This window comes from Ailuropoda melanoleuca, chromosome 16 (assembly GCF_002007445.2).
Source record: "Ailuropoda melanoleuca isolate Jingjing chromosome 16, ASM200744v2, whole genome shotgun sequence".
Taxonomy (NCBI): Eukaryota; Metazoa; Chordata; class Mammalia; order Carnivora; family Ursidae; genus Ailuropoda; species Ailuropoda melanoleuca.
Genome location: NC_048233.1, coordinates 24,286,756 through 24,298,790, shown reverse-complemented (window position 1 = coordinate 24,298,790; position 12,035 = coordinate 24,286,756). Strand labels below are relative to the sequence as shown.

The 12,035-nt window shown below is 39.4% G+C and overlaps 1 protein-coding gene across 1 annotated transcript in view; it reads left to right on the top strand.

Annotated features, from left to right (window-relative positions):
• ITPR2 (inositol 1,4,5-trisphosphate receptor type 2) overlaps window positions 1-12,035 on the top strand; it is a 494,278-nt gene that overhangs the window by 182,490 nt on the left and 299,753 nt on the right. The window contains 2 exon segments of the mRNA XM_034646080.1: window positions 7,354-7,547; window positions 11,344-11,473. Coding sequence (XP_034501971.1) covers window positions 7,354-7,547; window positions 11,344-11,473 — 324 coding nt within the window.

The following is a 12,035-nucleotide window of genomic DNA, read 5'->3' as shown; positions in this document are numbered from 1 at the left end:
ACTCCATCTGTGTTTGAAAATGGGCAGTGGGTCACCTGTGCATCTCCTCCTGTCTCCTCCTGTCTGTGTACTTTCTTTAACTATTCCTCTTAGGATTCAGATGTCACCGATCTCTGGTCTGACCAGCACAGAGGCAAGGACAGTTATTTTCTCATTCATTCTGAACACTTCACTTTGGTAATGCAGTCCAGGTGAACTGTGTTTTGGTAATAATGGTGCAGTATAGATACCCATGGAACTTGGACACAGCTGAAGTTGAATTTGTGCCCTGTTGCATCACATTTTTCCATCATATAGTTTAGTTGGTTTTATTGGGCCCTGAGTATAGGGCGTTCTATGTTTTGATTTTATCCTGCTCTCAACCTGTAGCTTGGGGATGTAGCTTGGGGATCTGAGGGAATCATTCACTATATTAGTCATTCTTTCTTGTTTCATGCTACCTTTACATTAAGAAACAGGCTATCTCTGACTTCACTAGTCATCCACAGAAATACTTGTCTGGTTGAGGCAACAGTAGCGTGGCAAGGAACTAGAGGCCCTTCTGTACTTTAACAATGATTGATGTACTAGTACTCGTTGGTTATGATCATTTAGCTAAAATCATACCTATGAAACTGTACATCATTCAGTGCGCGTCTCTATAGTGTGATGATGAATCAGAGCAGTGGTTGCTCTTGGTGGTGGTGGTGAGGGGGAAGGTAGAGGAGAGGAACTGGAAAAAGGCATAAAGGAGCTTCTGGGGTAATGGAAATGTTCGGCATCTAGATGACATGTGGTTTATATGGGTATATGCCCTTCTTCAGCAGGACTGCTGAAACCTTTCATGTAAGATCTGTGCATTTCATTGTATCTAAATTGTATCTCAATTGTAAAGCAGTATGTAAATTCATTTATTGCTTGGATTACCAAGTGTTAAGAATTAAAGTCAGTGTTGCAAATTAAAATCTTGAGGTTTGGAATATTGAAATGACTTTGTCAGTATTTGACAGTGATGAAATCCAAAGTAGGATGTAGAACTCAGCCACTGTTTTGTATGAATTGCTTTTTAAATTCATCCTTTGAATAACACTTCTTTAGGGTGTGGGTGGGATGGGAAATAATTTTCTTTTAAGCAGTCTACTTGATATTCAAAGAAAGATGGATAATAACATTACTATATTTTGGTAACATGTTTTCAGTAGGTTTTGCTTTGTTCTAATTCTAAGGTTTTGGAAAGTTGGAATGTGTAAATGAATTATCAACATACTGTATTCAGTAAGTATTTATTTAGAATGAAGAAAATTAGGTGTCCTGTTGTCTATTTTGTCCACTGAGTATTCTTTATAAACCACTTCTCTGACTTCTCCTTTTTGAGGTGATATTGTGTGTCAATCAGGCCAGAGTATGAAAGATTATGAGCTATGATGGAGCCACATATTCTTTAGTAGGATGGTGGCCATTCTAATAGAACATGGTGAAATGGAGAATACTTGTTTTTCAGAGATGTAGTGAAACCACACACATGTCCTCCACTTTTCTTTTTGAGGTAATGCGTTACAATTATATGATACTTTTTACCCTTCATGACTTTTTTTGCGTGTATTATATAATCTTGTCCTCGCAGGACTTGGAACATACTTTGTTAGATTGGGAGTGTGTACATAGCATGGTGAAATAATTTGAGAAAGATCATTCTAATCTAAATCTTCAACTCCATTCAAAGCCTAGTTCAAAATTGTGTCTCTTCAGTGAAGCTGCCCTTCACTCTCCTCACCCGAAAATAATTTAAAAATTAAATTAAAAATTTAATTAAAAAAATTTTTAGGGGCGCTTGGGTGGCTCAGTTGGTTAAGCATCAGACTCTTGATTTCAGCTCAGGTCATAATCTCAGGGTCATGTGATCGAGCCCCATGTTGGGCTCTGGAGCTTAGTGTGGAGTCTGCTTGAGATTCTCTCTCCTTCTCCCCCTGCCCCTCCCCCTGCTTGTGTGCACTCTTTCTCTCTCTCAAATAAAATTTTTTTTAATTAAAAAAAATTTCCAAAGCAACCTTTGAACTGCCCATGCGATGTGTACCATTACTATCTCAGCTGCCTTCTATTTCTTCTTAAATTTTGTTATGGATATGTTTTATGTTTTCCTATGTCCTCCCACCCCCACTGTCCCTAGTTAGAGTCGGATAAACACTGGTTATTTAATAAATACTTTCTGAGCAAGAGCTGCCCTTAAAATTACATTGTGCAATGCAAATAAAATGCTCTGAGTACTGTGTGGCCCATCATATATAATAAATCTCATTGGATAAGTTCGCTTGGGGGTAATAGGACCAAATTCATTATACGATTAATAGTAATTTCACATTTTTTTTATTAGAATCTTTGCTTTCTGAGGGTGCCTGGCTGGCTCAGTCAGTAGATCATGCAACTCTTAATCACAGGGTTGTGAGTTCAAGCCCCATGTTGGGCATGGAGCCTACTTAAAAAAAACTATTAAAAAAAAAAGAGAATCTTTGCTTTCTGCATTTGGTAGGTTTTCTGAGTTCTAGTATAAAATATTTGGAAACTTGTAAGATGATGGTCTATTAGCAAAGCAGCGTGGTGTGGGGAAAAAAGCTGCATGTTGATATTGTTGACCTCTATCTGAAGCTCTGCCACTTTCTCGCTGAGTAAAGTGGGATGGGTCCCATGAGCCCCCACCCTAACATGAGGGTATATGTGGCCTAGCAAACTACATGGGATGTGATTTGCCTTTGATAAGGGCAGATTTCATGATTCCCCGTATCTCTCTGGTATCTATTTTATTACTTTTTCTTTTATTTTTAATGAATAAGTTTTTGAGTAACATGAAATTTTATATGCTTTTTGAAAACATTTAGAAAATTTGGGAAAATATAAAGGAGAGCAAGCAAAAACTCACCTTGATGAAAGATGGAATATTTTTAGTGTAATGAGATCCAATTTTTAAATAAAAAATGTCAATCTCATTTTTAATAATTCATTTATCAAATATTTTTTTCTCTTATTAGTGCATTAATCTAGCAAACATTTATTGAATGACTACTGTGTGTCAGGCACTATTCCAGGTGTTGGAGACAGAGCAGTAAACCAGGCAGGATCTTTGTTTTTCATGGAGCTTATGTGTGTGTGTGTTTTTTTTTTAGGGGGGTATACATTAAGCACATAGACAAATATGAACTATGATGTGAGATGGTGATAATGGCATGACTGAAATGTAATGCAGGTGTGTGGCAGTTCTTTTCAAATCCAGAGTGATGGCAGTTGTCCTTTAGAGACGGTGGCCGGAAGAGGTCTGTCTGAGGAGGTGACATTGTACCAGAAATCGTAAAGGAGTGAGAAAGCAAGTTAAGCGACCATCTGATTAAGAGAGCTCTAAGGAGAAGAACAGCAGATTCCCAATAGGTCCAGCACAAGGCTTAAAAGTCTGATGGAGACTGGATTATCTAGCTCTCTAATATCCGTGATCTAACTTTGAACTTGGAATGCTGGTTATCTGTTGTCTTCTTAGGGTGTTAAATCTTGATCTTCCGTTTAATCCAGGTTGGTACCACGGTACCCATTGCTCTGCTTGTATCGTTATCTTCATTTAGGCTTTGATCTTGTGTCAATGTTTTTGTTTGTTTTGCATATAGGAAAGTCCTTTTATAACCAGACCCTCAGCCACTGGGAGGAAGCACTGCTCCAGAGAATGTTCAAAATAGAAAACCACTCCAGTTCTAAAGTGTAGGTGTCTTCCAGCAAGTGGAGGTTTATAAGGAACTGCTAAGCAGGGATGGGAAGTAGGAAGATTTCCTGAGTCATGTCTTTATAGTTTAACATCATTTTGTTCCAAATGAATTATTGTAATAGCAGATGCATTTTTTTTTCAAATCCAACTATGAAAATATGTTTCAGGGAAGGAAGAATGGTTTTTGGGTTATCCATTCCTTGGCTTCTTTATAAAACATGGAGGTGACCTTAGTCGTCACAGAACAATTAAATTGCTGTGAACAATTATTCACAGAACTCCTCTAATCAAATATTTCTATGATCTCTTATAAATGCTGAGAAGTTTCCAGAAACAGTCTACCTGATATCTAAACAACTGGAAAATTCAAGTTATCGTTTCTAGTGTTACGTATTTCTAATAGAAAAAGATAACAAATAAAGGTGACTTTAAATAGAATAAAATACCAATAGTCATAGGGCAAATTTCATTCGAGTGAGATTCTGTTAACTCTCTTATGCTTTCTAGAAATCCACATGACTGTTAATGGTTGTTGAGTGCAATAACGCTCACAAGCAGTAACATGACTTCTGAATAGGTATAATTAAATCACGGTCAGCTCGGCTTCCATATCATGTGGGTCTCTTATTGCTTTTTACTTCTCTGGAACTGGTAAGGGAGACTTGACTCATCGGAACCATCAAAGGAACAAAGAAACAAACGATGTATTCTCAGTCCACTCCCAGCCACCATTCCTGTTATGCATTTAATATACCCGTTTACCTTTTAGGATTTTTTCTTGAGGGAATTAGGATTAGTAAAACTATCCATACAATCAAATAATAAAAGAACCTGAAAAGTCCCATCTGTTTTTATTTCTAAGCAATTCCTTCTTTCCTACTTTTTCTTAACAAAGATGACTGCCATTTTTTCCAACCATCTCAATACCCTTTACACATAAATCCAAATTCTGGCTGCTGGGTTAATATAAAAGACAAAGAAAAGTTGAATCTTTAGGGGTTAGTCTGTCCAGAGGATTTAAATGGTAATACACTAGCCTTTCCACTGAAAACTTTTTAGTAGTATTAACTAATTATGATTGAGAGGAGAAATGGTAAGATTTCTTCTTTGGCAGTGTTGAAAACTGATGGCCTCTGACTTATCTCAACAGTCTAGGATCAGAAATTTTTCTCTGGAGAAATGGATACTTGGGAGCCTTGCACATCTGTGATTTATGTGGCACTTGACTTATGTTTTCCAAGCTGTGATAGTTCACAATTTAAGCACTTCTCATCACCACCAAGCAACTCCAGAAAATATAGCATCTTTTAATTTAGACCTCTCAGTTGGCCATACATGGAGATGTCAGGAGAGTTTTGTGGTTACCATGTGCCACAGGCATGTAAGGATGTGGTAGAACCAGAATGAACCCCCCACCCATGTCATGGACAACATGTGTTATGTGTTATTATAGTTCAGGCCTCTTGATTTTAATTTCTTGGTGACAGGTTCTATATTTGGGGAAAAGCATTGTCTGGGCTAACTTTCTGTGTAATACTCATTTGGATTAAATGATTATTTTCCATGCAAATCTAAATAAGATGCAGACACTGTGGGAGCCAAGGATTTCTGTGTGAATCAGGGGTAGGAATAACAAAGGAGCCTGTTCTGTGTTAGTGGCGAGAAAGCATCTCTTGGAGGCTAACGCATATACGTACTGGAATCAAGATTCGGATAAATGTACTGGTTAAACATTGGTGACTGAAAACCATTGCCAATGGCCAGATGTGCTTCCCTGCAATCCACGTAGCAAACAGTGGAGGGATTTGGAAATAGTCAACTGCTGTGATTGCTTGAGAACCGCAGAAAATGAAGCATTCTGCCTCAAGGTTGTTCTCCTAGAAAATAGGGCTCTCTCTCAAATCCTTTATGCCAATCATGTCTAAACTTGGAAATTACCTTTCCTATACATTTTTTCTCCCCCCCCCTTTTTTGGTTTATGCCAACAGCAGTCAAATAAAGTTCATAGACTCTCAGGAGGAAAACCAGTAAATTTCGGCCTGGAAGATGCCACTGTCAGAAAAAAAATGTTACTTCTCCGCCTACTCCAAACTGTACTATTGAAGCATCGCCCTCTTTTATGTATACTAATTTCATATATGGATAAGATAATAAGTTTTAAAAGGCATTTCGCTTTTCACAGTGATTACCAGTGGCTTGATGATAATTGTGGGTTGGTCTGTGCAAGACCATCAAGACTTTTTTGAGCCATCCTTTCAGTATTTTTCTTTTCTTTATTTGTTTGCCCTTTGATCCTTAGGTATCCCTGTAGTTTATAGTTTTCACTTAGAGCCCAGAGTTTTATCTCATCCCATTTTATTTCCTTTTCCCTTTCTCTTGGTTTATATACCCTGAGACACTCAGGGAAAGGAAAATTATTTGCCAGACTCTTAGGCCTTTGCTTGAGGCAAAGCTCCATGAACATACATGAAGCAGTGACCACTGTTGCAAAAGAAAAGTAGACAACTGTTTTGAATCCTTGCTGCCTGTTGTGGGAATTTAGAAGTGAGAAACAACAGTCAGGCTGGAGAGCATAAATTGGAGCAGTGTCAGGGCGATCCTTTCGTACAGCTGCTTGTGGTCAGTGAAAGGAATTGGAGGACAAATGAATGAGAAGTCAAATTAGAGAGGGAGACAAACCATGAGAGACTCTGGACTCCGAGGAACAAACAGAAGGTTACAGAAGGGAGGGGTCGGGGGATGGGGTAGCCAGGTGACGGGTCTGAAGGGGGGCACGTGTGGCGATGAGCACTGGGTTATACGCGACTGATGATTCTTTGAACACTACATCAAAAACTAATGATGTGCTATATGCTGGCTAATTGAACATAATAAAAAACAAAGATTAGAGAATTTACCTTCTGAAATAAAAAAAACAAAAACAAAACAAAAAACTCAGAAGACATGGAAAGGGAGTGCTCCCTTTTTTGAAAATGATCATGTTTGTCACTAATGTGTTTTCATCATTACCTCAAACATCATTGCTTTCTGTGGATTTTGAATGATGGTTTTTTTATTCCAAATGGATGAAGGAATGGGAAGTGTACTGGCACACACATGCTTCTTTCCCAGATGAAACATTTTTTTCTTAAAATGAAGTTACAGCAAGGCTCCTCACAAGCTCTTTCCCCAAGCATTATGAAGGCAAAGCTGTAAAGTCCTTGATTTGAGGGTAAGATTAGGATGCTTGTCACCACTTCCGTGTTCTCACGTAACGCCAGCATCCTCACTTGCAACTCATTAATCGTAGAGTTCGTTCACATTATTGTAAAAGTTAGGGCCTACTGGTGTGACAGTTGGTAGGGCTTCCTGACTTGGGTGTTATCCGAGCTACCACAGCTCACCATGGTGCATCATTGGAAAGCATTTTCTGAGAAAAGTAAACTTTCATTTTTAAAATCTGTCATTTGGAAATGGGTCTGCAGTACCCGTACTTTGTCTGTAAGGAAAGGGCCAGAGCAGTGCCGGTGCTCTTCTTTCCTATCTTATTACTTGTGCTTTCATGCTTGCAGTCTGGTTCTGACCACCTGGATATTGCACCTGTTTCTCCAGGTGTCATGTGTGTGTTGACTTAAAGACTTTTCTTGTGCCAGGAAACAATGTCATGAGAACCATCCATGGGGTGGGAGAGATGATGACCCAAATGGTACTCAGTAGAGGCTCTATCTTCCCCATGAGTGTGCCTGACGTTCAGCCCAGCATCCACCCCAGCAAGCAGGGGAGCCCCGTAGAGCCTGAAGATGTGACCGTGATGGACACCAAACTGAAGATTATTGAGATTTTGCAGGTATGTGGCATAATGGAAGTGAAGTGACAAGTAACTGTGCATCTCGGTTTAACTTCTTACGCTTTGTTCCAAATCACTGTGGAAATATTCTGAAATGCTATTGATCTAATTTATGTCTTTTAAGTTAATGACACTATTTAACACATTAGTTACATGTACTTATTTCCATTAAATGTGTTTTTGGTGATATTTAACAATTGTGGAGTGCTTTGAAGTTGATAAAACTTCTTTCATATGCATTTTCTCATTTAGTATTGACCCTGATTTCATTTTGCCTTCATTTCAGGATTTCAGAGCAGGCAAACTTGAGATTGATTCTAACTCTATTTCTATGGTTAATTGAATTGGACATGTAACTCTAGATATCCAGATTTATCATTGTAGCAAGAAACTCAAAATTTTATTTATTGTTAACAAAAAATGTTAATAATTGGTTTCAGTATTTTATATAACTGACTATCTCTGTGTTTTTGTTTCCAGAAGGCTAGGAATAATATATGTTTTTAAGATGAATATCGTCTAATACCTAGATCTATGAATTTAAAGGACATAAATTATTATTTCATGCCCACTGGTTTAGTGAATTAATTCCCCATTACTGTAGCTGTGAATTCTTAGCATTTTTTTTTTTAAGTTTGGAAAGTAGTTTTATGATACTTTCATTATAGCATTCCAGATTTGGAGAATAGAGCCTAGAGTTTTCAAGGATCTATTAAGATTCTGGATACAGTTTACTAATTCTTTCATCATAATTTAATGTAGACTGAGCTACCAGAAGTGGGTTAGTAGTCCTGGAAGGGTCTGTACATTTTTATTTAAAGTAATTAGATTTATAATCATACAAGCTTTCACAGTTCCTCCAGAAATTCCAAAGGCTGAATCCTTAGAAATTTGGGCAGGCCTCCCAACCCTGTGTTCATGATCCTGAAAACTCACTTGGTTCTCCTATTCTTAAACTGAGAACGGTAGTGATCACCTGACCTGTGGACCTAATGAGCCCATAGCTTACCATCATCCTACTCGTGGGACAACCTCTAAGATGTGTGACCTCATTTTAGTCCACAATTACAAAAGATCAGCGTTTGAAAAACAATCTAACATTTAAAAAATGAGGAGATGGAGATACTGCAGTGGGGCCGATGAGGGCTGACCTCTCTTGCTGCCTCTTTTGGGCTTTTAATGTATTTCTTATTCAGCCTCTTTTCTCACTCTGATTTTTGTGTTGCCGTCTCTGGGTCTGATTCACTCCGTGTTCCTGTGTGCTGCTCTTGAATACATTTCTTTCTTAGAACACCTCTTCAAGAATTTCTTTGGGGGCACCTGGGTGGCTCAGTCGGTTAAGCGACTGCCTTCAGCTCAGGTCATGATCCCAGGGTCCTGGGATCGAGCCCCACATCAGGCTCCTTGCTCAGCCGGGAGCCTGTTTCTCCTTCTCCCTCTGCCTGATGCTCTCCCTGCTTGTGCTCGTGTGTTCTCTCTCTCTCAAATAAATAAATAAAATCTTAAAAAAAAAAAAAAGAATTTCTTTGGAGCCATGTTCCTTATACAAGTCTCCTGCTTTCTGCCAGCTCTTCCTCTTCACAAGGTCTTCCTTCCTTTCCCCATCGTTTTATGTATCTCTCTCTCTTTTGTATCTCTCTCTCATTCTTTCCCTCTGTGTTTTTTTTTTTAAGATTTATTTATTTATTTGAGAGAGAAGGGGCGAGCAAGCAGGTGGAGAGGAGCAGAGGGAGAGGGAGAGAGACAATCTCAAGCAGACTCCCCACTGAGCTCACAGGCTAACCCGGGGCTCCATCTCACAACCCTGAGATCATGACCTGAGCCAATACCAAGAGTCAGATGCTTAACCTACTGAGCCACACAGGTGCCTCCCCTCCTTCTGTCTTTGGCCCTCTCTCAACTGTTTTTCTCTGTCTTGTTTTTATTCTTCCCTCTGCCCCTTTCCTACCTTCCATTTATTTTTTACAATTAAATATATTAAAAGATGAAAGTTTTAATTTTGCTTATATTTATAAAATACAATTCTATGAGCACTAATCTTCAACTAGAAGTTAATAAGTGTTTCACTAATTAGTGTCTTATTAATTTATTCTTTACATAGGTTTCTTTTTTTTAAACCTTTCCTTTCAAGCACCTGCCATCTAATTCTTTTCCCACCCTCCCTCAAGTCTATCAAGTCCAGTGGCCCCTTCTCAGCTCTATTTTCCCATGATCTGTCCCCTGCTTTGAAAATCCTCTTAACTAGAATCCATTCAACCGAGATGAGTTGCAGCACTCACCGCATGGTAATAAAAGAGACTCTTTGGTGTTTGTTTTTCCTTCCACATTATACGTTCTTCATAGGCAGGTCTTATCCTCGCACCCCCTTTGTACCCTCAGCACCTTTCTTAGTACCTGGCTTAGCAAATGTTTGTTGAACTTAGGTGACCATAGCTGACATGGAGCATGTTTGCTGCCCATAAGAAGCATAGAGGACTAGCAGAGGAGGGAAAGAGAGAGACAGAAAGTAAACAATAGAAGTATTTGGTCGACAGTAGACAGATAGGTGTGAATAATGTATTGGGTGAACAAAAAGGAGAAAAATGGATTTAGACAGGTAACCAGGGAAAGCTTTGTTAAAAAAGGGATTTAAACTGAATCTTGGAGGGTATCTCAAACACTAGTTGCTCTGGGATGGAGGAGAATATTCAAGGTGAAGCAGACACCGAACAAATGTGAGAAGGCCAGAAACATCCAGTGCTGCTGGAACCGAGCAGTGTGGGAAGGGATGAGAGGAGCAGGGAGAAAGGAGCCGGGGAGGGACAGGGATGCTTCAGGAGCCACAGAAATACTGGGAGCTCAGTTTAGACAGTACCATGCATGACCATTACTATTCACTGTCCAAAAAAGGCTCTTTTGAGAGTGGAGGGGGCCTGGATAGTAATAATGCTGGGACAGAAGGTTAAACCAGGCTTATCTCACACAAACTGGGATGGAAGGGAGCCCTGTCTAAAACCACTTCTCTGTTGTTTCCCTTCTTTACTCAGAAATCTGTAGCACATACTTTTTCTTTCTCTGATCTCCACTCAATTCTCTACTACATGGTTTAGCCCTCTATACTTTTCTAATTATGTTAGCAATGCTACATTTTGTTTTCCCAGCTCAGGCTTTGGCTTCTTGAGGGCAGTGGGCTTCAAGTGTTTGCATTCTTCCGAGTGCCTAGCACAGATGGGAACCTTATTGGCACTTAGTTTCTGCAATGTGTTAGTTAAGGAAGACAAGGACAACACCACCACCCCAGGGAAAACAAGCACTGATGAGGCTAATCCATGGTTTACTTGCCGTTACGTCAGCTGTCCTTCTGTAGCCCAGATCCAAGACTGATTGCGGGAGAGCCAGAATCCACACGGTTATACCCGGAAGTTTGGCCTTTCTGTGCATAAATGAAGGTCCCAGCTCCAGCACTGTCCTCCCAGAGCCAATGGTAACCCTGCAGAGTGCTCAGTGAAATCGTTGCCTCTTCATTCAGACTCATTGGATAACTGTATCTGGGATATTAAAAGAGCAATCATGGGAAGTCAGGTTTTCTTCTTCCTAAAAAAACTTCTTTGGGATCTTCCTGACATTGGCTACTGGAAATGAATCACTTTTCTTAGCTTTATGACTGATAAGCATATATGCAACTCAAGTGTTAAGAGCTGAGATTTCGAATTAGTTCACGTGAAATGTGATAGTTGTGTTGTTGTTGGTGTAATGAATTGTAGTTTTAACCACTATGCTAAAAAAATAAAATTATGTTTTTAATGCTTTTTTGTAGTTTATCCTGAGTGTCAGACTAGATTATAGGATCTCATATATGCTGTCAATATATAAGAAGGAATTCGGAGAGAACAATGAAAACTCGGAAGCGTCTGCCAGTGGCTCTCCAGATACCTTACTACCGTCAGGTATCTCTTCTCTGCCGATATTTGCTCTGTAGCTTTCATACTTTCAGACACAGTAGTATTTCTGTGAGATAAAAATGTGGAAATAACATCCACCGATGACATGAAGGAACTGAGACAGAGCATTAGATGACCTGCCTAGGATTCCTGGGAGGATATTTGCAGTTCCTGGTGCTCAGTCCTCAGAATGCAGTTTATTTTGCAATCTTCACAGCCCGGTGAGGTAGAGATACTATTTATTGTGCCATTTTACAGATAAGAAAACCAAGGTCGGATAGGTTAAGTTACTCGCTAAAGGTCATGAAGGTAGTAAAACAGGGATTCCCTCTGAAGTCTCTCCAGCTTCGGAGTCTGAATCCTGTAAGCATCATGCTGTTTTGGTGAAAGTCCAAGGGAACTTTTTTGCTTGATCAAAGAGCAGCGTGAAATGTAGCTAGAGGGGGAAAAAGGTGTTTTGTAGGAAGCTGTTGCCCAACTCAAGAATAAAGACATAGTATTTCCCAAAGGTCTAAATGGGGGTATGAGTGTGTGTGTGTGTGTGTTTACTTTGCATGGTCATGAACTG